Source organism: Lates calcarifer, linkage group LG6, assembly GCF_001640805.2.
Source record: "Lates calcarifer isolate ASB-BC8 linkage group LG6, TLL_Latcal_v3, whole genome shotgun sequence".
Lineage (NCBI taxonomy): Eukaryota > Metazoa > Chordata > Actinopteri > Centropomidae > Lates > Lates calcarifer.
The window spans coordinates 12,582,569-12,608,612 of record NC_066838.1 but is presented as its reverse complement, the minus strand read 5'-3'; the positions used below and the strand labels follow the sequence as shown (position 1 = coordinate 12,608,612).

The 26,044-nt window shown below is 42.1% G+C and overlaps 2 protein-coding genes and 1 long non-coding RNA gene across 3 annotated transcripts; 1 reads left to right on the top strand and 2 right to left on the bottom strand.

The window, feature by feature from the left end:
• Window positions 1–243: 243 nt before the first annotated feature.
• LOC108876475 (la-related protein 4) lies at window positions 244–13,706 on the bottom strand. Its single transcript, XM_018666006.2, is given in 18 exon segments — window positions 244–3,960; window positions 4,305–4,563; window positions 4,669–4,808; window positions 4,918–5,076; window positions 5,197–5,251; window positions 5,396–5,626; window positions 7,482–7,523; window positions 7,780–7,883; window positions 8,375–8,584; window positions 8,671–8,724; window positions 8,817–8,927; window positions 9,031–9,134; window positions 9,228–9,364; window positions 9,480–9,564; window positions 9,912–9,939; window positions 9,941–10,071; window positions 10,407–10,524; window positions 13,010–13,706. Coding segments are annotated over 18 exon segments (2,478 nt in total). The 5' UTR covers window positions 13,127–13,706; the 3' UTR covers window positions 244–3,567.
• On the top strand, window positions 10,533–14,878 carry LOC108876478 (uncharacterized). The gene is made up of 2 exons (XR_001959995.2): window positions 10,533–12,726; window positions 14,262–14,878. It is a non-coding gene; the product is annotated as an uncharacterized LOC108876478 (long non-coding RNA).
• Window positions 14,879–15,053: 175 nt separating this feature from the next.
• On the bottom strand, window positions 15,054–25,292 carry pfkma (phosphofructokinase, muscle a). The gene is made up of 22 exons (XM_018666007.2): window positions 25,094–25,292; window positions 23,955–24,028; window positions 23,752–23,829; window positions 22,076–22,265; window positions 21,120–21,285; window positions 20,741–20,785; window positions 20,463–20,571; window positions 20,281–20,376; window positions 20,093–20,185; window positions 19,852–19,977; window positions 19,630–19,694; window positions 19,180–19,243; window positions 18,802–18,948; window positions 18,288–18,358; window positions 18,083–18,170; window positions 17,791–17,943; window positions 17,546–17,710; window positions 17,332–17,393; window positions 16,306–16,417; window positions 16,100–16,199; window positions 15,545–15,650; window positions 15,054–15,457 (listed from the first exon to the last, which is right to left on the bottom strand). Exons 1-22 carry the CDS (start codon window positions 25,182–25,184, stop codon window positions 15,316–15,318), a joined length of 2,343 nt encoding a protein of 780 aa, XP_018521523.1. The 5' UTR covers window positions 25,185–25,292; the 3' UTR covers window positions 15,054–15,315.
• Window positions 25,293–26,044: the final 752 nt, after the last annotated feature.

The window sequence follows — 26,044 nt, the reverse complement described above, 5'->3', positions numbered from 1 at the left end:
ACTGTAAACACTGACAGTTTTACCAGAGATTCCGCTGTGGACGCTTAGGTCTGACAGCCAAGAATAAACAAGGAAAACAGGTTGCACCGAGGCCTGTTTTCTGTTAGACAAGGAATGTGAATAACGATTCATGTCAGATAGATTATTGTCTTGATTTTTAATTCACTGTTAGCTATTATTTCAGGAATTAACATGAAAAGTCATTGTGGCATGCACGAAAGTAACAAGGGGTGCCAGTAACGATTATTTTTGTGACCAGCTTTTATTTATTTATTATTTTGCAGATTCATTATTTATTATTTCCACAAAATGTCAGAAAAAAAAAGAAAAATGGCCATCACAGGCTTCTAGTGTTCAAAAACCAAAGATGTTAAATTTACAGGAATACATGGCACATATGAAAGAAGCAAGTGCTCACATTTGAGAAGCAGAAGCTGGAACCAGTGATTTTTTTTTTTAATCTCATGACCTTAATAATTACTCAATTATCAAAATATGTTGAAGCTTAATTTTTGTAAACTTAGACACACATTCAATTTCAGACCTTCATTATCCACTTGTACCCTGATTTTGACTCTGTGACCCAAATGGTTTTTTTTCTTTTTTCCTAGAGCTGAAACAAGCAGGTGATTCATTTCTCAGTTGACAGTAAAAAAAAAAAAAAAAAAAAAAAAAAGGGAGCAATTTTGATAACCAGTGATTCATTTCTCATTTTTCAACCAAAAATGCCAAACATTTCCTGACTCCATGCGTCTCAGTTGTGAGAATTTGCTATGATAACAAACAGAACATTTTTGAGCTTTTGAAGAGTGTTGGTCAGAGAATAAAGACATGAAATAGGGCCTTAGTAAAATTGTAATGGCCATTTTTCCCTTAACCTTCTCACATTTTACAGATCAAACAATAAAGGGATTTATCAAGAAAATAATAAGCAGTTTACTTATGATGGAAAATAATCATTGGCTGCAGCCTTGTATTAATTTGTCAGTGAGGCTCCAACCAGCCAGTGTTGGGGTTAGAGTACTAAACAGGCCAAAAAAAACTGAGACCAGAACCTGGCCTGTACCCACATCTTTAAGAAACCCAAACAAACCCAAATGCCAAATCTGAAATCCAATGATACATATTTACTTTATTTCATCCGTAACCGACCTTATTGTTCGTAAGACTCTTTGGCATAATCTATCTGCTTGCAGCACACATCATTGACAGGATGCAGACAAAAGACAGTTTGGTACAGGCGTTCAAGATGAGACAACTTGAATCCAACTTGATGCTGTTGATGTGTCATGTGCACAAAACACCAGATAGCAGAAAGAAATGTGACGCTGGAAAGCCAAATCAAAATAATTTATTTTTGGTGACATTTCATACAGTTCTAGGATTGTGTCTCAAACACTTGGTTGATCCATTACTATATTTTCCTTTTGCCACCCCAACCCAAATGAACAGAAAATAACCCAAACATATGGAGGGGGGGAGGGAGGGGGAGCAATTCCTGTAGGTATTTGCAAGCCTGTCAACATCAACCATATGCTTCTAAAATGATTTCACATTACTCATGAGTAAGATTCTTTTTAAAAACAAGTTAGTGCATTTATTTAATTATACTAAATCACTAGCTGCTCATACTCATTAATGAAAAAGAAATAACAGCCCCAGTGATTGGTTACTCGTTTACTGCATTACTAAACCCAATGCATCAAGTATTTTCTCTCAGCTGACATCTTGAACAGTATATAAATGTCATATGCGTGATTTTATTTTTGCCAATGCGATTTCACACAACTTTGGGGAAACCAGCCTACCAAGATTGGGAGAAAAGCGTTGCGCATCAGAATTAAAATAAATAAATTTAAAAAGCAATACATACAGTGAGTCAAACTTCAAAATCTAAGTCAACCTGTTTGTTTTTTTCAAAAATTTTTAAAAAAGGGAAAGAAAAAAAAACAAACGAAGAAAAAAACAAAAAAAAAACAAAAACAAATCAGCAAACTCACCCTAAAAGCACAAAACAATCTGGTGGATACCTGCTGTCAAAAGCCTCCCTCTGTAAATTCAGAACTAGAACAAATTACATTCTCCCACACACATTTCTAGTGAAGGGTTATTACAATATAGCATAGGCAACTACACCTCTACAGCTTCTTCAAAATCCAGTTTCACTGGGCCAAAAGTTTCCCCAAAGACTACATTATTTAGCAGACCTCGTCAATAAAAATTAAAACTTTATCCTAGCACACTATGATCGTAGGCAGCTGGCACATAGCACGTGAAAAAAATGTTCCAATTCTCTTTATACCCACGACTCGGCTGCCATATGTTATGCTATCATCCTCAGCTAACAGCACTCCTCAGTCTAATTTTTGACACTATGCCATTGTTAAGAACAATTCACAGATATAAGCTTAACCTGGATATCCTGTGATGATGTAGAAAAGCCAAACCTCACCTAAACCATCAGGTGCACTGAACAGTCAAATCTTACCGTTAACCTACTCTTCTGTTTTTTTGTTTTTTTTTCTCTCTCTCAAGAAATACGTCACCCTACAACCCAAACAAACATGTAAACAGAAAACCTGACTGATTATCAACATGACAATAATCTGAACCCAATGGAGTGGGAACACTCAAAACATTTCAGATAGATAGCAAAGATAAAACTTAACATGAAAAACTTTGGACCAGGCTAGCGGATTCACCGTGGCTAACAGGCCAGTGAGCACCCCCCAAAGTGGATTTCGGCTTCAAACAAAACCACACATCTGACTGCGGCGCGTACATCAACGGATTCTGATATCTGATGGCTGAAGCCAATCATGAACCAGGATCAAAATACCACCATAGAACACATTTCATTAATATACATTAGAAGACCACACTGTCCACTTTCAGGACAATGATTCTGAATCTCTGATGTAAAAATCAAAAAAAAAAAAAATCATCCATTTCATTACATTAGTGCAACAGCACACTGTAGCACTTCAATCATTTTGTTTAACAATCAATGCATACAGACATCAGTCAACCCTTCAGTCATACTTGCAACTCTAAGCACACGAGAAAAAAAAAATCTGATGTCTCATTGCGTGTTAGTGATATCTTTGTATATGTACATGACATATATGCATGTTCTTTTCTTCTTAGTGCATATTGTTCTTGCAGACCAACATCTATTCTTTAAAATTAAAAAAAAACAAACAAACAAACAAAAAAACAAGGTAGAGGGCCATATACACAGCCCAGCATCCCACCTCTTCTTAGCAGAGCATAAACGAGATGACCTCCAGGTAAATCGCACTTAAATTCTGTTAAGCATAATGCCGGAGGCCAAAACAAGATTTTTGTTTCCTTTTCAAATCACTCGTCAAAAGTTCTTCAGGTGTCATTTTGCCCATTAGTCCTGGATGTCCCGGTCTTATTGTCATTTTAAAAGCTTTTCACTGGACAAGTCCCAGGGGGGAAGGTGGCTACCATAATGTTGTTGCTTTTATGTTATTCATTTTTATATAATTATATATATCCATGTATATATTCATACATCTTTTTTCTATTCATATCAAGTTTTTACTTTGGCGATACTGGTGGGATATTCTGCTCTTTGCCAGTGTGCCTGTAGCCTCCCTGGGGGGAGCTGCGTCGGGCCGGAGGCGGGCGCCTCTGGTCCCGGAACTTGAGGCCCCCGGTGCCTCTGGGGCCGTTGCTGCGGTAGTAGCCTTGAGAGTCACGTTCGCGTGGCGGCCGGCTCTCCTTGCATTCCCACCCCCCCTCCCTGTCGTGACTTTTCTCTTGCTTCTCTCCGGGGCCGCCGCTGGAGCCTGGCTCCTCGGCCTTGTTGACACGCAGCTCACGCAACGGCTGGCCTGGCGCTGTGCCGGAGGGAGCTGGGGCTGGGGCCGCGGGGGGAGGGTCCTTGGGTGGCCGTTGGCACACCTCTGCGTAGCTGAGCTTACGTGGCTCCTGAACCAAGGCGGGGGGGGGTTTGGGAGAGAGAGAGAGAGAGAGCATAATTTTTTTTTTTTTAAATGTTGCAAACAATCCCATTTACACATTAATTTTTGTGAAACCCTCAGATCTCATAATCTTAACGCTCATTGGGGCGGCAGTGAACGTTCTGGACTTGCGGTGGGAAAGGGTAGAGAGGGGGAAAAAAAAAAAGAGACAGACACACAGAAGGAGAGTGAAAGAGAGGAGAAGGAGAACCAAAGCCAGTCAGTCCACTACCTTACTTCCCTCTATGCGCAAAAGATCTCATCATCAGGAGGACGACTGTACTCAAATGTTTGCCATCTTTACATCCTCACCTGTGCAGAGGCGGGAATAGTGGCTGTAGCAGGGGCCGGCGTGCTGGGTGTCGCTGGCGTGGAGGCAGCAGAGGGCTGAGGCCTGGAGCTAGGCACAGGCTGTGTGGAGGAGGAGGAGGAGGAGAAGGAAGAAGAGGAGGAGGAGGAGGAAGAAGAGTTGGAGGTGGAGGGGTTGACAGTAGTCTGAACAGGTGTGCGCGGGGTCGCTCTTGGAGCTGGGACCTCTGCCCGTTCAACCCTCTTCTCCTGACGAGTGACACTGTCAGAGCAACAGTTTCAGACATTTGAGTTAATACCTTGACTTTAATACAGACGTGACTCCTAAATATCCTGAATTGCACTCTAACTACTGAGAAAATCATACCTGGGGGCCGAGGGTCCAAGTGGTTGTGTAGCAGGTTTTGCTGCTGCCAGGGCAGGACTTGAGACAGCCGCAGTCTCGTCTGTGACTGAGGCTTGGCCTGAACCTTGACTCACAGTGGCTTCTTTATTGGCTTGTTCTGACTATAAAAAGCAAGGAGTCATGCACATTACATCTTCTCTGAAGTCCTGCTCTCCGCAATGCAATCAGTGCAGTATATACAAGAGATTTGTTACAGTCTGTGTTTCTTACCTTGTCTCTGTACAGACCACGTACAACATCTGACATTCGGTTTTCTAGCACTGGCTCTCCCTGTGTGCTGACCACGCAGCCAGGAAGGGGTGGGAAATTGGTGGCGGCCAAGTCAAACTTGGGTGGAGAAACCTTGACCTCTGCTAGTGGTACAGGCCTCTGGAAAAGGAAATTGGAAACAGAGCCAACAAGGAAAGATCACGAGACAGTTCGTGCTGTAAACACAACACGTTTTTTTTTGTTTTTTTTTTAAATGCACAAGATGAAACTGCTGTTTACCGCAATCCGTTCGTCTTCTCGCCTCCTCCGTGTTCCTCTGTAGGTTGTGCTCCGTCTGAAATGCAATTAAATTACCTGTCAGTGCTGATTCAACATTACGTCAAGTGTCACAAATCAGATCGCAGCACACGAGCGGCGGCCGTCTCGTCACAGCCTGGTACAAATCAGACAGTGAGTGAAACAGACAAAACAGGGTCACCTTCCACGTCCAGACATGCCACTGTCGTCACTGGGGTCCAAAGAGGAGGAGGAGGAGGAGAGATGAGAGAACGCTGTCCCCAGGTCAGAGGCCGTCTGGACTGGGTTAGTGGCGGCAGCAACGGTGGCGGGAGGCTGTGGGCTGCGCAGCCCAGTCAGGCTCTCCAAGGCGACAGGAGTTATGGACGCTGGGTTCACGTCGCTCGTCCTCACCTGGGGCTTCACATGGTTTCTGTTGCAGTTTGGGTGGGGGACAGGTGAAGATGAGCGAGGCCAATAACAAAACTCTTAAGACATACTGGCAACCAGTGTTTCCTGTACAGCCTTTTAGCTTTTTGAAGATTTTGGCCTCAAGAACTTAAGAATAAAGTTCAGGAGGCGTTACACTGACCATTCTGGTAGTTTCACATGGAAGCCCATTTACTAAAAAATGCAAATACTGTCCATTACCACCTGACATTTTTAAAAAGGTGCAGCTTTTAAAAATTTAAAAAAAAAAAAACACACAACAAAAAAACACACACATATATATATATATATGTATATATGTGTATATATATATATATATATATATATACATTTTTTTGGCAACATGTTTATTGAAATGGTGTTTCTGTTATTTAGTTTACCCTCATTGATATAAATGAGGTGGAGAAAATAATACAAAGACCCGTCAGTATAATATAATACAGTTCAACAGCACCACAAGCTGCAGCCTCCAAAATGACCCCTAAGTTGAGTCAACACCTCTCTACACAAACTGAACATTATAACCTTCATGAAGGGACAACATCCAGTTTAATGGGCTATAACATGTGTAACCACAGTGGAGGTTGTGTTTGTATAGAGAAAACTGCACTATAATCACAGTGGTTATGGGACTGTAACTGGAACAGACTGTAATAAGCCTGTACCTGCTATATTTTGGGGGTCCCTCAACAATTTTCAGATAATGGAGGCTGAAACAGCTAAACGAGTTCAAAGGAAACACTGACGGCACCAATTCAAACCAGACAGTTTGCTGGAGGAATGGAAGGACAGCATGCTGTGTCCTCGGGGTAAATGTGTAGACATGCATGGCTTTTGGACTACATCTGGGCTCATGATTGGTTGAAGCAGCGAAGACCCTGATGTCAAAAGACTGAACTGCGTGTTTGGCAATCTGCAACCAATCATAAACTAAATGAGTAGAGCTGACAACACCCATTTAAGACCTAGACAGGCTACTAATGTCTAAATGAACCACAAATAAAACTGAAAAGTCAGATACTGATTGTCAGTGTGATTCACTTGGATTGATCATCTCATGAGTTTTGTGACCCTCAGATCTCATAATCTCAACGCTCATCGGGAGGCGAGGGAAGCACCCGACTTTGGAAGGGAAGGATAGAGAGAAATGAAGGACAGGGAGAAGATAAAGAGGAGAAAGAGAGAACCAAAGCCAGTTACTCCACTCCCTGATTTCCCTCTATGCGCATCATGATCTCATCCCTGGGTCTGATTCAGGAAGAGTACAGTGAGATATTTCTTTGTGAAGCTGCTTTTTCACTCTTTAAACAAACTTGCAAAGTTGTCATCTCTTTGCAAAAGATCTGAAGCATACAGATTAAAGCTCGACAGCTGACTTAGACTCAGCTTCAAACTGCCAGCAATTGTTTGTTATAGCATGTAACACATGGCGTATGGTAATACGATCACGGACAAAGAAAGCAGCGGTAAAATGAGGAATTTAAAAAAATAAATAAATAAAATAGATGGTTAGTTGTGATGGAGAGAAACTGTTACATGAGATAATGTAAATGCAGAGAGGATCTTTTTGAAGCCAACTGGAAAAAGCCAATTGCTCAGAATCAAATAGCAGCTGCTGCCATTTAGTAGGCAAGCCTACATTTATCAAATGACACGACAATTCCAGGATGTCCATTACCTGGCAACAAACATTTATCACAGTGATGACAATGATAATGGCTGTAAAAGTCTGACTGGCAGAAGGCATGGGCCCCGTTATGGATTTAGTCATTTGCTGCTGCAGTATGGTAAGAGATGAGGGTAGCGATGAAGCTTATTGTACAGTATAACAGTGGTACCTGAAGGCATTTATTACATTCTTTCTTGAATAGAGGGGGACACTGTGGGGACAGTAAGAAGACAGGGAGTGAAGAACAGTTCCCTGGTGCGGTTACATTTTCTTTAGACAAAACTTTACTGCAGATGATCTGATGTTCACTGTTTTAACTTCATGCAATCAATGACACAAGTGGTAAAACATTCCAGTTAGAATAAGTGTATATAGCAGACTTGGATTTAAGTCAAAACTTAAAAAAAAATAAATAAATAATAAACTCACAAATTAACAACTGGCATCTGGGAAAAAGAAGTCCTTACCGGTTTCTGTTGAATGGCCGAGTGATATTAAGAGAACTGGAGCCGGTTTTGTAGTGTCCAGCAGAGGCAAATCCATTCACAAAGCTACTGTTGGGAAATGGTGCCTGCACGAGGGGAAAAAAAGGCAGTGTTAACAAATCCTGTGCATTTATTCACAAGACCCTGAAAATAAATGTGCAGCATTATTTGTTCCATATGTTTGCTCTGGATGTACAACTGCTTTATAGAAATGCAGAATATTTTGACTGGCTCGTTGTTATGTAAAATATTATGTGTTTGTGTCTACTGACAATTCAAACTGCAAGAAGGGAAGGACTCTTTTGAATTCACTCTACGCATTTCTGGCGATGACTAATAAGTGATTATGCAGGTGTTTCTTGTTAGTGCAATGGGACTCCAGCTGACAACCACTGCCAGTGTGTTACATGTGGCTTTCAAAGTTGAGTTCTTCTTTGTGAGATTTACCTACTGAATGCTGATGATGCACAAAACAAGACAAAATCAACTGCAACTGGAAGGGAAGGTATTAAACTGAGGCGCGATGACAGGTGGGTTTGTGCAGCTGCGTAACCGTGTGAAGTGCAGTGTGTCTCACCAGAGGAGTTTCAAAATACGGTGTGGGCGAAGGCGTCCAGGTGGGTGGTACGATGCCGTAGACTGGGTACTGCTGCTGGGGGTAGAGGTGCTGCATGTAGAGCGGAGAGCTGTACTGGGACTGGCTCTGGGACTGCTGGGCGTACAGGCTGCTGTCCATGCTACGGTAGCCATTCTTCGCAAAGAACGTGTTGATGGCCTTTATCCTGGCCTGTGAGCAGGAAAGGAGGACGTGTAAAATGACAACGTCTCAAACAGGCTTTTCCAAAATGACACAAGAGTTTTAATTTGACTCACCATGATGGGTTTTCCCTGAAATGTTTTTACTTCCTCTCGCAAATACTTGTACGCCTAGGGGAGTGTAAGAGAGAATCACAAGGCAATTCAAGGTGCAACATTTCAACTGAATACTCCAGACAGTGTGAGGGAAAGGTGAACGTTACCTGCTGAGCATCCGTGTCTGATTGGAATGTGATGTACCAGTTGTTGTTATGTGCAAACTCAACACTTATCACCTTTGGACAGTTGTCATTTTTGAACAGTGACTCCACTTCCTGTGAATTAGAGAACAAACAAAGGTCTCATACTTGATCTAATCATCAAAGACGATCAGATGACTCCAAGCACATTCAGTTTTTATTGGCAAGTGATCTTTACCTCAACAGGTGTGGTTTCAGGGACCTCCCTCAGGATGATAATGCACCGCTTGTGATTAGGACGCACCTTCTCTCCTTTCTCATCCACTTGTACCATCGGTGAGGCTGAGGGTAAAATTCAGGGTATTTAAATCTAGACACACCACAGATGTATGCACCTGATTTGTGACATGTGGCATCTGTAAACCTTTCACTTACATCTCAACACATCCAGGATGAGGTCCATGTCAGTGGTGAGGACCTTGATGCCCTCCATGCTAGCTATAGTCCAAATGGGGACAAACTGGTCACTGTCCATCTGGGACATCAGGTACAAATCCTTCGAGAGGTTTTCTCTAGAAATTACAAAACAACAAATCAATGTAGATCAGCCTTCTCTTGACTTGGGAAAAAATGTGTCTACTTTCCAAATTCTACAGCATAAAGGTGCTCTGAGTGCTTGTCTCTTACCTAGAGAAATAAAACTCCAGCTCTTTCTTTAGAGACTCTCGTAGATTCTCAGAGGAGATTGGCTGTTCTTCAGCTTTGGAATCCACTGGGGACCAAAAGACAAAATGTTGGTGTCAAGAAACGTGAAAAGTTGATTAATCAGTATCAAACAAGTGAAAGACACTCGGCTTTAGCAGAAGCATTTAGCATTTAGCATTTTTTAGCATTTAGAGACTGGTGTATGTGCTGCAATGGAAAACAGATTTGTGAGGTGATACTCACAGAAGAGTGTTGTATTTAAGCTGCCAGCACATGTAAAATGTCATATTCAATGCAATCTTTATTATTTAGATTTGAAAAAAAATGGACAAATGCATTGAAAACCAGAATAATCCTTAGTTGCAGTCACAGTTGGTGTTTGGAGACGACTGCATGTGATGTGACGTGACTGACCTGAGGTCCCTGTTGTGGACTCAGCAGGGGGAAAAGCCCAACTCTGGAGGGTCCATTCCATTTACTGCTATCTCAGCTGTTGCTGTGGAGCCGCTGTCATCCAGGGCTGTGAATCCCACAGTGTACTGCTTGCACCCAGCAGACGAAGGCTCAGAATAACCTGCGAACAAGGTGAAGAGTTTCATTCAGAACCGACAGCCCAATTTTCAGGCCTGCTTCACCTCATCTATCTCCATACATACAGGGCCATTGCACTGTGTTAGTAAAGATGAAATGTTTACAGATGTTGTCAAGGAAAGTGTTGAAACTAAAAACATGAGAATAACTGGTATAGCTGGTGTCAGCCTGAAAAAAGGCCTGTATTTATATCAATGGACATGTCCAGTGTTGCACAGAAACACTGTTTTTCAAACTTTAAAGCTCTGTAAATTGTAACAGAAGCTATTATTACTTTTTTGATGGATATTTAAATGGGCCGGTGGAAGTGAAGCTCACCCTCACTGATGTCTGAGGGGGGCCAATGAGGGCTGTTGGTGACAGCCTCGCTGGGGGCCACAGGCATCTCCTGCCACACCTTGGCATTTGGGTTCAAACCAGCGCCCTTAGAGGTGACCTTCAAAGCAGAAACAGCAGGATCAGAAGAGTGCAATTCATATCAACATTAAAAGCAGAACTGTGTGTGCACTTTAGCTTAATCAAACATTTTAAACAAACAGAGGAAGCCAATGTAGATAATAGTTTGACAGCTCATTTATATTTGAATGGATCTGAATGTGACTAATGTGCTGCATCTACTATTCAGACCTACACCACATTGAGTATCATGTATTTAATATTCTTGCTGATTCACCTCAGTTTTGCCATCTCATCTCTGCTTGGCATCTTACATCCTTAATTCCCGGACAATTCAGTCAGAATGAATGAAGATTTTTGAAAAACCAGAGCTGTTCAAACATATTTGTTGATGACTGAACAGATTTTAAACCCGCAACAGTACAGTACTACAGTATCTAGTATGTTTGGTAATTATCCAGTCAAACCACTAGGACTCATTTGTTTATCTACACAAACACACTGAGTTACTCATTGCATGAAGCAGTGAGCACTGAGTGTCTTCAATGCATTAAATAAACCTAATAGCTATCATGTGAGATGTAATGGCTTTTGAAAAACTATGGCCATCAAGGTGGAAGCCTGAGAGCAACATGATAACTTGATGTAATTAAAGCAGTGGACTTGGAAAATAAATAAACAGTAAAACATCTAATTGCTTACAGGCAAGTATTTTAATCTCGCCATAGAATTAGGACAATAAAGATTTAGTTTTGACCCTGCAATGCTTATGTATCAAACAAATTTATCTCCCGTAAGTATTGAGCTTGTCTGAAACTGAATCCAATCTTACCTTTTGTTTTGTAAGTAAACATTACATCTGTTAAACTGTGTACGATGGCACGTCCACTATCACAGTAGCATCAACAAACACACAGAAAACAGACATAGTTTAACAAGGAATTAAGCTGCAGTCACCAACAATGAACCACAGAGGGCTGAGAGTATGCAGGTTTCGGCCATCACTACACCTGCTGATTTCCCTAATTAATTTAACCTCATACTGCAGGGGCACTGAATGAAATCACCTGGTGTAATGTTAGGATAGCGGGAACACCTGCATACCACTGGGCTTCCATGGCATATAATTGGAAACCAGAGAAGTACAATGAAATGTCCCCACACAGGGGCCCCATGATCCCCCCGTCAACAAAAGAGGCTATCAGTGTGTTAACCTCAAGGAGGAGAATGATTATAAAAGCTTTGTGTAACCAAAAAGTCTGCAGCTAAAAAAAATGTGGACATGACCAGGTAAAACAGCAAGCCAACATAAGCTAAGAGTATGTTACTTTAAAATAACTTTCGTGAGCATATTTATATATTAGTTGCTCATTATTCAAGGAACAGCTCTGACTCCTTCCATATCAAAAGGGACTGTGGACTGGCAGGAGAAATCCTGACCCTGCAAAGATCTGTGACCAAGAATAGACCACATACAGTACATATTAAGGCATACAGACACTGATGTGAACTAACTGTGGATTTGTACTTTCATCCAAAGAGGAGTGGATGACAGCTGTACACTAACTCTGAAAGGCCAGTAACTGTCAAATTTACTAGTTGCTTCTTTTGACATTGTCACTATCCACCTGCTAATAGATCCACTCGCTTCTGCTGCAAAAGCAATGGGCCTGACAAGAACAGCTGCCAGGCACAATATGCCCCAAGACACCTCTCTCCACCAAGTATACAAGAACGGATTTGGAAAATGGCTAGGCCCCAGTGTCATTCAAAAGAGCACCAACATTTATGTGCAGTGCAACTTGACACATGGTTACAATGCATGCTTCTGTGTTACAGGCCGTGGCGAGCCAAGTAATGTCAGCTGACTGCGCTGCGCCGCACAGGCCAGGTATTTGCAACGCATGTCACTGCGCTAGCTAGGTTAGCTAGCAGCGCGATTAGCTAACGGATAACATTAGAGTGAATGAACGGTTATCTTCTTCGGCCAATAACTGAAGCATCGATCACTTATAAAATGGAAAACAACTCAATCTGTACTCGTCCGCTCCAAACAGCACTGTCGTCCCTCTACAGCTATGTCATAACTTAACTTATAAGCTAATGATTACTCAGCAAACTACTTAATGAGCTTGGTGGTTACAGTGGCTAAGCTAGCGTTAGCCGTGTATCTGGAGGAGCTGCAGTGGAGATGTGGGTGATGGTGACCGAGTAAAATCACCTGCCTGCAACGATACCGGCTGTAAGTTAGTAGTCATTTATGTGCTGCCGTATGTGCTGTGTTTTTGTTTGGTAATCAACCTCACCTCGCAATTAAACACTGTCAGAAATTGATAACACAAATAGTCCTAAAGTCAACGCCAAGCTGAAACTCGGTGTCTTAAAACGTGTCTTGTTTGGGTTAATTTTAGCTGCTGATAAATATCAGAGGGGGTGGGGGGCGTACTGTGCTAACAGGTTTCCACCGAGCAACAGCAGGTTAGCCAGTTAGCCTTAGCTCAGTAGCTAAAGAAGGCCTCACTTACCATGCCGCCTGACCCTCCCTCGCTCCCCAGCGGAGCCTCGTCCTTCCCACCGGTCTTCGGTCCCGGATCAGCCTCCTCCTGCAGCAGCGGCGGCTCCCCGCTCTGGTCTGAACTCATCAGCCGCTCCTGACTCACTTCCACCCCGTCGCGTTCTCCCGGCCCCCGCCTGCCACCACCACCTCCTCTTTCTGGAAACACCGGCTGGGTTCAGCAGTCTGTCTGGTCCTCTCCTGTCGGACTGGATCGGTCAGCAACGAACTCAAGACTAGCTACTAGCTAGCTAACCGGCTAGCAGGTACGCTACAGACGGAGGCTAGCAAGCTAGCGTGCTATGAATCAACGGAGCGACAGCTAGCTCAATGAATCAAACCTGCACGCCGAGACACTAATGGTACAAGCGATGCCAAAACATGACTCTTCTCACACCACGGTCTCCGCTGGCGTTACACCAAATATTATACAACACACCGGGTTCGTGAGGCGCATTCCTAACCGGGCGACCGGAGCGGACACTGGGGACACGCACCTCTCCTCAGCGCAGGCACACAGTCCGCCGACGTCCCGGCTGCCACCGCGAGTTCTGGGTGACCTCTGCAGAAACCATTTCCTTTTCCTTTTCCGGACCCGCACTGTAGTTTTCTGCAGTATTTTATGTTTCAGTGAAGTACTTAATCCCAGTATTTACAAACGGAGGACCACCCCCGTGTGTTTAAAGCAAAAGTGTGCATTCATGCAGATTAATGCGTGTATGTTTTATTGTTGTATTTACAATGAAAAACCGTCCGTTTCTAATGCTGGATCATACAAAGAGGAGTTTACGACACCTTATAAAATGCACTGATGATTTGTTTCTGGAGGATGACGCAAACCTTTGTTTAATTTTCACATTCAAACCATATTTCTGCAACCAGATTAAAATATACACCTCCAAACATGGACTTCCCTCTCTGCAGGCCCAAAATCCTTTTACATACTCTGTTGTGTCATGCAATACATTTACAATGCAGAGCAAAAGTTGTAGTGACTAAAAGTAAAGAGAATATACTTTCAAAAATAATGCCATTAACAGTTATTATTGATCAAATAATGCAAAGTTAAGTAAACAGAAAAAGCCCAAATCTAATCAATATTTCATATTTTAAAACAGCACCAATTATCCTTTGTACACTTGTGCACAGTGTTTCAAAGTACTCAGCAGGTCAGTTGTTGGAGACCTTGTCTCAGTGTCTTCTGTTTCTTTATATAATCTCAGACTGACTCCATGACGTTGAGATTAGGACTCTGTGGGGGCCAGGCCATCTGATGCAGGACTCATTGAGGCTGAAGATAGCTCTTCAAGACTCCGATCAGAGGTCACCCTGATGGCACTGATAATGATGATGGGTAAGAATCTAAACATCTAAGGTGCCTAAATCTTTTGCACAATACTGGACATGTAAAATCATTCTTTGTGTTCCCAGCAGTAACAATAGTACCAGTAACAGAAGTAACATTTTTTCTCTTCTGTTTTAGTTGATACACTGCTACCATGTTAGTGATCTTGATGGTTTAGTGAATGGTCTATGACCTCTTGTGTGGCATCAAGAGAAAGGGAGAGCTGTGATGTAATCACTTTTTCCCACCTTCTTGAGATGCAATCAAGAACAGGTGATAAGCCAGTGAAAACACTCAAATTTACCTAAAAAGGTTGATCAAAGATCACACAGTAATCCACTGGTAAATAGCTAGGTTTTATTGGATTATCAGGCTCCACAGTCCAATGTTCCCTTCAGAATTTTGTTTTTGTAAATGGTACATATTATGATCCAGGGACTGAGGATTTCATTTGTAATCACAGCCATCATGATGTGTTTGATCCAGTCCATTTACCTTTGACTTGACACTTCCAGAGTCTTCACAGACATGCAATTTAGTGACTGGTTTCAGTGTACTGTACATGTGTTGATGTGACTTTAATATCGACACAACATTGAGAATAAGATCCTCCTAGTGATATGCAGTCATTTCTCAGGACTATACACACACACACACACACACACACACATATATATATATATTTATTTATTTTTTGATTAATCTGTTTCTTGAAATCTTGCATCTTCTGCAAAATTGATTCACTGAACATTTTTGAGAGCTGGCAGTACCACAAAACACTAAATTCAACAAGAAAGCACTTATCACATTCACAATAACAAAGAGTAAGACAGTAGCTCTTTAACCAAGGCATGAGGACAGGTAGTTGGACAAGAAAAAACACTTTGTAATAGAACAGAAAAACTGCTCTGCTCTGTCCCTGTAGACTGAGTCTACTTCCCAAGAGGACTCCTCTTCTTGATCACATGCTCCATGTCGGCGTGTTCGGATGTGTCTAGTTTGATGTTGTACTTGGCCAGGATCTTCATGATGGGTCTTATCTTCAGCCACCACTGTGTCTTTGGGATGCGGTGCCTGCAGCAGATCAGGGCAGTCAGTCAAAGTCACCATTCACTATCACACGTGTAGTGCAGTATGTCACATGGAAAACACGCATCTTACTCAAAATCAGTGTCTTCCTTCAGTTCAGCGAGCGGCTGGAAGGTGAGCGCCCTCTTTCTCATGCCCAGCACGCAGGCAGAGTCTGGTGTGTTGGCGAAGATACGACCTAAAGGACACAGAAAGTGAAACAGTTCAGTTAACATGCTGTGCAAAGCTCATTCCTGTCAACCACTAAGACCACAGAGTACTGATAATTCTTGGCTGGAGGTGGTGGAACAAGTGTTCAGTGGCAATACCATAATGAAAATTAAAGTACTTCAAGCACCAAAAGTACTTGATATTCAGTAAAAAATGTCCTCTGTGAAGGTTATATTATCATACATTATTGGATTGTTACTGATGCATTAATGCGCAAGTAGGATTTAGTTTAGAGTTTAGGTACAGCATAAGATGCATATAATGGAAAAGCTCAAGGCAGGAGTACCTCAAAATTGTAGGTACAGGTACTTGAATAAATCTCCTTAGATACACTGCACTGCCGCCTATTGGTATTATTATATATCATAAACATATGCAGCAATACCAGCAATAGTATTTGATTTTATGTCAACATACCGTGTCTGTAGCATTCCTTGAGTTTCTCAGTCAGCCACAGAACAGACTTTGCTCCCATTTTTGTGCCAAAGTTTCTGTCAAAGGGTGTTGGAGTTCCACCCTGTAGACGACAGAGGGCCGACAGGTTTATGAGCAATACAGGAAAAATCAGTTAGTTTTTATTTGGGGTGGTTTTCACACTTTACGTCACGTGAACATGAACAGACCTGCTGCATGTGTCCCAGAACATTCTTACGGCAGTCGAAGATGCCTTTGCCCTCCTCTGAATACAGGTTGAAGATGAAGTCAGTTGTGTAGTTGGCGTTTGAATTTTCATTCCTGTTGTTGAAATGAACAGTGACAGATTATAGTACTGTTATCTAGGTATATATGAACTCATAGTTTATTTATATGCTCACAAAGTAACGGTTGTTTTTCTCAGTAGACATTTTGACTCATCATAGCAGGGAAAGCACAGGTGTTACTAATAACATTGGTGATGGCTCTGCTCTGTTCAAGTTTCCCAGTAAGTCATGACAGTGTGACAGTGAGACAGCATGAGCAATACCAGGACCCTGAAGCTAAAGCAGTTAAATTAATTTAGTGGCTTAAAATATGTGTGTTAACTGATTTTAAACGCACACACTGTCCTCACAGAAGTAAGCCTTTACCCAGACGACTGGTTTGAACACTATTCTGTTAAACAAAGTCACAGAGCAGTAAAGACAGAACTAGTGAAGTAGAGAAAATAGGGTTTGAAATTTGTACATTTGAACTAAGTGCTAGTTTGGTAAATACATTTTTAGTGGCTGTATATCAAATCATGTGAATGCCTTTAGAGTTACTGCTACCCAGCTAACTAGGCTAATTAGCATTTAGCAGGACTAGTTTATCTGCTGTTTTGTCCTATCTCTGTTAATGACTTAAGATTTAGCTATTGTGTTATATCTGTGATATAAAATATCAATTACAATTGATATTTCGAAGCATCATAATATCTATTTTTTCAATTCAAGATAACAGGAAAAAGTTTGTAAATTAGCTTTAGCTAAGGCCATTTCACCAGCTAGCCTTAACTAGCTAGAGTGAAGTCACTGCAGTTTGGTTTTTACTTTTTTATTCTAGTATAATAATTTTTATGGTAAGATGATAAAAAGTCAAATTCTGGTGTAAATTCTCAGGTTTGACCAACTATGTAGTTAGCTTATCGTGTTTTTCCAGTGCAGCTCATACTCATACGAGCTTCAACTCACCTGAGAATCAAACCTCTCTTCACTGTTGTCTTCATCTTCTCCAGAAGATGCCCTACATTCACCTGTAGGCCAAATCCACAGATCACACACTCACAACTTTGTTTTAAAAGTTTCTGTGGCTTAAGACTTAAAGGCATTCAATAACTTTTTTGATATTGTAACCTACAAAGTGAAGACTGGCCAAGCAGGTACTGCTCTCACATGACTAGCTCACCTCCAGGTCTTTAATATTGAATTTTTCCTCAAAGATGTAAGCAGCGTCGGCACCGGCAGCCAGACCGGCCATGGTGGCCAGGTAGCCACAGTATCCACCCATAGTCTCAACGATGAACACTCGGCGCTTGGTCCCTGCTGCAGACTGCTTGATCCTGTCACAGGTCTGCAGAGAAACAAACCAGAGATATGTTTAGTTCCTGACTGTTTTATATATGTGTGTGTATCTGCTGTTACGGCACTGACAGAGGTGATGGTGTTGAGGGCAGTGTCAGCGCCGATGCTGAAGTCGGAGCCAGGGACGTTGTTGGAGACAGTGGCAGGGATCACCACCATGGGAATGCACATCTCCTCATATTTCTCTCTGGCCTGAACCAGCTCCAGGCCTCCCACATAGGCCTGCAGCAGGGGAAGAAAAGGAAGATTCATTTGTTTTTCATGTCATTGGTGAATTCATCATTTAAGCTGGGAGAAAGGTCAGCCAACATTAACACGTGACTTCTGGTTTTAACAAAGAGGAATGGCCGTCACGTTTTACCTCAAATCCACCAATGATCACCAAGGCATGGATGTTGAACTTGGCGATGTTCTGGCTGATTTCCTCCAACATTTTAGCTGGCAGAGTTCTTTATTAAACAAAGGCAAATAACACAGTGAAAAGCTTTGTAATCTTATGACAAAAGTTTTTATTTACAATAAAGCACTGCCACTGAGGAAAAAAAGAATATCAACTAATGTTTTACCTCTTGGTGCCCAACACTGAACCTCCCTTTCCAGTCCAGCCACTAACTGTAGTCCAGGTAATGGGCTCAATCTGCAGTGAAAGAAAATGTTAAAAACCAAAAAGTAAGACATTCACAACCCGTGGGAACTGCAGACAAATAAGTTTGGTTTACAATTTATACTGTGCGTATACATACTGTGTTATTATTTTATGACTTGACCAGAGTACAGAGGTTTGTTTGAGCTGAGCAAAGGCTTATTATCAATGTATGAGAGCACTGTATGTTTACTTAGTTATGTGTATATCTCAGTGGATCTCTATGTCTTCAGTGGAATCTGGTAGCTGCAGGCCATGTGGCCATGTGGCCAAGAACTTTGGGATTTGGGTTCACAACCTTTGAACCATGAGGTGTGAATATAAGATTTTTTTTCCCGGATTCCTTGGCTCAAGATGACAGAACATAATTTTTTATAATTTTAACTAATCTTAGAAACACTATCAAATCCTAACAAAAGTGGGAAATCTACAGTTACCTGTCCTTGAGCCAGACCGTCAAAGCCGTCATGGACAGCCAGCATGGTGTGACCCTGGATGATGCCCATCCTGACTGCTGCACGGACCGCTGCGTTCATACCAGCACAGGGAGCACCAATGTTCATGATGGCCACATTGATGTTACTCTGGCAGTAAGGAAAGGAGAAGAAGGAGAAGAAGGTGTTGGTGCAAACATTTAACTCATTAATTCCTTTTTATCCATCGATCCATTATCTATACCGATTATCCTTGAAGGTCACAGCGGGGCTGGAGCCAATCCAAGCTGACACTGGGCGAGTATTAATTCCTCTTTACATTAAAAAATAATCTTTACTAATAGTATTAAGAGTTTGGTTTGGGAAATGGACAGTCCTTACCTTAACATCTGGGGGGTTGATGTGAGCCAGCAGTTTGTATGTGTTCCAGTTGTTCTCAAAACTCCTGCAAATCATAAATACAACTGAGCACTGGTTGTTCTCAGCAGAATTAAGAATAAATCAGTTATAACACTAATTCTTTTTATTATTTCATTTTTGCTTTTCTGTGTTTCATTGATTTGCTCTGTGTTTTCTCTGTAACCTGCATGTTTTCCTTGTTCACCGCATTGAGACTGTGCTAATATGGAGCCAGTTTCATAGTACTAACAATATGCAAGTAAATTGTAGGTGGCACACTGCAATCTATTAATTTATTACAAATAAACATGGTAAAAGTCTGTAATTATTCCCCTGGCACTCTCCAGGCTCCGTGGTGCATCACTCAAAAACAAAGTTTGGTGGATTAGTTGAATTGTTTATTGTTATTATACTAAAGAGGAAGATACTTACTTTCCCCTGAGCTTGATGGCATCTTCAAATCTGCCCTCAGCCATGGCAGCGGTCACATCTTTGGTCTGAAAAGGAAAGAGAGTGACAGAGAGTGTGAGAGGGAGAAAGATGGAGCAATCACTTACTGCATATATCCTCCACATCAAATACAGCAACACATGAAGAAAGTACAGTGAGTGAACTCTGGTGTATTTGCACTGGGGTGAAAACATTTCGACGTACCACTTGCACACACTCCATGAGCGGCAGTCTGACTGCCTGGTTTCCGGACAGGCTGACCACGCAGGCAGGAGTGTCTGGGGTGGCCTCCATCAGTGCCATCACTGCCTCCACACCCATCCTGCTGCCCTGGATGACACACACACACACACAAACACATGCACTCAGATCATCAGGTGTATGTGTGAGGAGTAGCAGAGTCAGAGATTTCATTTATATCTGACGTTTCACCTTCAATACTCACCAGGATTCTGTCGAAGGCGGAGGGCGTGCCACCTCTCTGCACGTGTCCAAGAACTGTGGTGCGAGTATCGAAGCCGAGCCTGTCGGTCACCAGCTGAGGAAAAATAAACAAACAAATATATTAGTATGTCATCCTGTCTGTGCTACTTGTACTATCATCCCTCACTGATGTCATGAGGAAGGACTTGCCTTTTTGATCTGGTCAGACGTGATCGGTTTGCCTTCTCTGGACATCGCACCTTCAGCTACAATGATCACATTCAGACGAGAACCTCGGGCCCTTTGCTGAGAAAAATAATCAAAGGAAATAAAAATACATTTGTGCACTCTTATTTAACACGTGTAATGTGACATTGTTGGCCAACACATACGTTTGTCAGTCTCCTGCACAAGTGGTCCTCCCAGCCGTCATCTGGCGGCATCTCTGGAATAAACACCCAGTCGGCACCACAGGCCAGAGCCGTCACCAGGGCCAGGTACCTGCAGCCAATGTAAACCCATGTACCAGCTGTATCCATTCATGGTTGAATTACTGTGAATTTTATTTGGCATTTGTTGTCAATTTTTGTATGTTTACTACATACACACAAAGATGTCTCCCTGTCAGTATACAACACACACAGATATACCAAACACACAAGGCACTGACCCACAGTGTCTGCCCATCACCTCCAGGATGAACGTCCTCTGGTGGCTGTGGATGAACATATTTTTAAAGTAAGAAAGGAGTTAACTGTAATTAATATGCCCTATTTTGGATGATATTTTAAAAGCAAATTTATCCTTTTAATAATATACATTTGAACATCTGCATATTCTGCATGTACAATCGCACACAGACCATAAATTTGACTCTTTCTTCCCTGTTGTTACATTGTTTTATTTTGCATCAGATATTTGATGGATTGCTTCGCACTTCGATGTTTTCCTCTCTGTTTACTGTTCTTTTCTGTTTCTATGACCTAACCTTAAATAACATACATTTTCTCCATCCACTGCGTACGTGGTGGGGCAGGTTATACTCTGACCTCTGTGCTGTTGTGGTGATGGCGTCGACCACCTCGATGATGCGGTGCAGGGCAGAGTCGGTGCCGATGGTCATGTCTGTGCCGCAGAAGTCATTATCAATGGAGCCGACCATGCCGACAATGTTCAGGTGGGAAGATTTCTTGGCTTCTTCTTCTGTGATCTTACCTACAGAAAATTAAAAAAGAGGCTCAGATGTTTCATTGGTAATGAAAAATACTGTATCTATAATCATAATTTCATAGTTGTAGAGTCCTTCGTGTGTTGATCAGTGTGAGTAACACTACTTCCTTTGTTAGAACAGTTTTTCTCTTTTCTTTTTTCCCTTTCTTTTCTGTACTCAGTGTGAAACTTTTTTTTTTCTTCTTTAGGTCTTCAGGTAGTAGTAGGCAGTGTTTCCACAGGTTACATGCAAGTAGCTCCCAAAAGCCACACTTCATTGTCTGACACTGATAAAGTCAAGCTAACCCAGTCCCCCAATGGCAGTTGCTATAGGAACCAAGGTCATAACACAAACCCTAAGCTCACAAAAGATACCAAACCTCTGACTGAGAGAGTAAATACCAGGTGTCCTTCAGGATCACAAGGCAGACAGTTTTTCCTTAGAAGGGTAAGTGTTGTATAGAATACACAACATGACTTAGGATACCGTGGTGGAAAGCCCCTTGAGGCAAATTGGTGATTTGTGATCTATAAATAAATCTTTGTTAAAGTTATGATCCTTAAGATTTTGATGATGGAGAGTTATTGTTGAAAATGTCATTAATAGTGTTATAAGGGTCCTGTGAGGGTCCTGTATTGAATTGTCTGACGCTTTGTTCCTCCAATCTATCTGTCAGTGATGGATCAGAAGAGAAGCTCAGACAGAGATGTTGACAGACACAGCTGAGGGGATAAGGCGGAGGATTTCACTCAGGACTCATTATTATTCTCACAACTGAGACGTTTGTGTCTTTACCAGCTCGGACCAGGTCAACCAGCAGTCCGCTCCACTCAGTCCTGAACTGGTTGGCTCCAGTCAGACTGCCATCACCTCCGATCACACACAGGTTGGTGATGCCCAGCTTCACCAGGTTCTGGGCTGCCTTCATACGACCCTCCCTGGTCCTGAAGTCCTTGCAGCGGGCGCTGCCGATAACAGTGCCTCCCTGACACGTGAAAAGAAGAAGCATTATTTTTAACATAGTTACTGATACAGGAAGATTATCTAGCTGTGAAAGAAGAAAAATGTCATAATTGTGATTACTGACATTTAATCCCACCATGTTTTCCATAACAGTTATCCAATATTACCCCTTACATATTAATATCTATGGAGAAATGTGCAGAGAAGCTTTATATGGAATTAGACCCATTAAGATGCCTTGAAGTGAATAAATGGGGTAGGCACTTTAAAGGTGATATCATAGAAATTTGTGATGGCCTGTGCCCACTCCATCACTCACTGTCACACACTTCATGACTCTCAGAATGTCATGTCGTTTCCACTACCAAGCCGCTTTATTTAGACAACAGAGACGAGAGAAAGAAATGTGAATCACGAGCTTTACGGTATTATTGCATATCCATCATCCTTCAGTCACAGGGTCAGGTCAGCCGTCTAATATCATCACTCAAAAAACAGTTCCTCATGTTATCAGAGCCTGTGACACTTGGAAGAAGCATCTTGACTCACAGTAAGTGCTCTAAAGGTTAAAGGGTCAGTTTACCCAAATTATGAAAACATAGATCCTCTCATTAACCACTTGTCATGTCCAGCCAGGAAGACACTTTCATTTTATTTGGACACGATTTGAGATATCGTCCTCTGAGATTTCTGCTGCCAACCCCAACACAATGGAGGTGAGTGGAATGTTGTTTGTGGCAGCACTGAAAAATTTAGTTTCAAAACTTTAACAACAATATGTTTTATCGTAACAAGACCAAAGCTGCTGTTGAACAGTCTATTCTGCCTCGGAGGGCTAACCAAGTGAAATTAAATATCTAAATGGCAGCCATGATAAAAGCTGAAAAAATTCTGCTTAGAAAAGGAGCTTCAGTTCTTCTTTTCTTAAGGTTCAGTCAGTTTCTCTTAGCGCCATGGTTCTTATGAGTTTTCCTTCACATCTGTCCTTGACCTCATAATGGTTTCCATCAAGGTCAAGAAAACATGGTTAGAGGCATAAGATGTAATTATTTAACTACACTATGTGCTGTGTGAGAGGTACAACTGTTAACATTATTACATTTCTTGTGGAAGGGAAGGGACTTTGAAAAATAAATAAAAGATGGGGAGTATTGTGATAATGCTTCTATTTTGTAACAGTATGCCAGTGAGCACAGTTGGACCTCAGTGGTGTCTCAGGAAAGAAATAAAAACTATATGCACAGTTAGAAACCTGTGATGTAAAGTGAGTCTGTTGTTTTGTTTTGTTTTGTTTCTAATTTGCATGAACTGACTCTTTAATGACACAATGCCAAAATGCCCTATCCCTCCACCAAAGTCTATACAAATGGGTTCAATACTTTTTGAGAATCCTGCTGACAAATAAACAAACAAACAGACACACAGAGGCAACAATACGACATGTGGCCTGTGTGGTTAGGTTGTGTTGTGTGGTTCTGTGTTTGTTTACCGGGCTGAACATCACTCACCAGCTGAAGCATCATGGACACACTCTCCCATGTGGCGGGGCGAATGTTTTCCCCTCCATCCACCAGGCCCTGGTAACCCTGCAGCACACCATAACATACACTGTTTAATATACAAAATCCCTCAGAGGCTTACGAGTGTCCATCTTGTATTTATTTTGCAATATTATGATGTCAGTGCATTGAAGCCTGTGTGCAGCCCGTACCTCATGAACAAAGTAGACTTTAGCTCCAGTGTAAAGACCAACTCTGACTGTGGCTCTCACAGCAGCGTTCATACCTGAGACACACAAGCAACACGACCTGTGATGACTGATTTAATTCACACACATTACAAGACGATGTCAGTGTCAGGTGTCAGAAGACTTTTTAAACTCATCTTAACCTTTATGTGACTTGACTTGTACATTGGCAGCAGATGAGACAAAAATACCCACAGGGGGAAGGACTGGAGCTGAGGATTACGGGACTGTACAGTATGTCTTGTGTACCATCTAACCCCTGGATGTCCGGTGCACTAAAGGCCACGGTGTGTGGTTGTGTTGTGGTAGGCTGGCAGCTCTTGGAGCTCTTGTTTCACCAGACAGCAGCTGTGGATTCGGGGGGCGTTTCTCTCCTCCATACCAGAAAAAGGTCACTGCCACTAAAATTAGCTCCAAAGGCGCAAAATAAGGGAACGCACGAGGGGGATAAGGGGCGGATAAAGGCTCTACACAAAGGGTAAGAGTCAGGTTTGGAAGGAAAGATCACGGAGGAATATGAGGCATCGCCTGGTTGAGCTTCAAGGAGAGTTGATGGCGTAATTGTCTGTTAAGGCTTAATGTCAACATTTAAGTTTGACAAAGGAAAACTACTTGTACAACTGATATAAAGAATTTGTAAAGACCTGTTACACAATCGTAGCTAACTGTGAGAGTTTATGGGCTTTGTCTGTCATTTGTAAAGACTGACAACTGGTGGTGTTGTGAATCCAAGACATAATTCTTATCACTTACATGACTTCAATTAGGACTCACAGCCAAACATCCATCATCCTCTGACAGCTGGCCTTCAACTGTGCTACTTTAACATCTTGGAAAATGTTGCTTGCCCTTTCTATTCTTTGGCTCCTGAACTTAGAGCGTCATGCAATCAGTGCATTAACACGACACTTTTCTGGCACCCCTGAGATAGAGAGACCAGCGTCCTTACAGCTGGTTGGGATTCAGTGTTGTGCTCGTAGACACATCAGCAGGGAAGATGCTGTTGGACAGCTTTTCCCCGTTTTGCTGATGCTCTTTTTGTGATTCAACAGTTTAAAAATAAAGCAGCGATTAAGATAATGGAGCCTCATCCTCCTGCTTACCTTGGGCGTCTCCTCCTGACGTCAGCACGGCAATGGACCGTCCGACCCCCATTTTTGTGGGGTCCATGGTTGGGTGGAGGTTCTTGGACATGCTGCGGGAGGAACCAGGCAGGTAGGCGCGGCGAAGGGAGAAGAAAAGGAGAGAGAACAGAGTGGCTGCTCTTCCTTCACCCTCTACTTCTCAAGGGAGGAACATGTGAATGCACAGGCTTTATAGACTGCTGTTCCTAATCCTGCCCAGAGCCCCCCTCCCGCTGACACCCTCCACCACTCAGTCACACAGCTCTACTAAATATACATCAGGTCCTGTAACCACCTGCAGTGGACAGTTACAGGCAGGCAAACACAATGCATGTGGCTCTAATGTGACAGGAAACTGTTTGAATCCGCTGCAGCTTAATTGTTTCCAATTAAGACAAAGCAACAAAATAATGGACTTTGTGAGAAAATGTGTCATTTTGTGGCTCATTTTGTCACTTCTACACATGAAATTGGCCCTAAGAAGAACAGCCACAACTGAAAATAGAATGAAGGATCCTGAACTCAAACAATGTGTCAATTCACACATTAGTCAATAAACAAAACAGATACTATATTATTCATGTTATTTTGGTCTCAGGAACCCATCATTATGTTTGACATTACATCACCCAAATGGAAACTGTCCTTCAGAGTCGAGCTGATCCAGTAGCAGGCTGTGTTTCATACGTGCTGTGCTGTATGCAGTGTTAATACTGTTTCCTTTCCACTGTGTCACATGATTTAACATGATGCTGACCCATGCACTTTGTACCATGTTTCCAGAAAAAGGCTTGAACTCTACATCTGGCTCAGAGACAATCTGGGGAATGCAAGACATTATGGTGTATGTTGTTTCATGCAATAAAGATACATCTTTTCCACATTTTAATGCTGAGGAGTTTGTGAGAGTGACGACAGCAAGAAATAAGA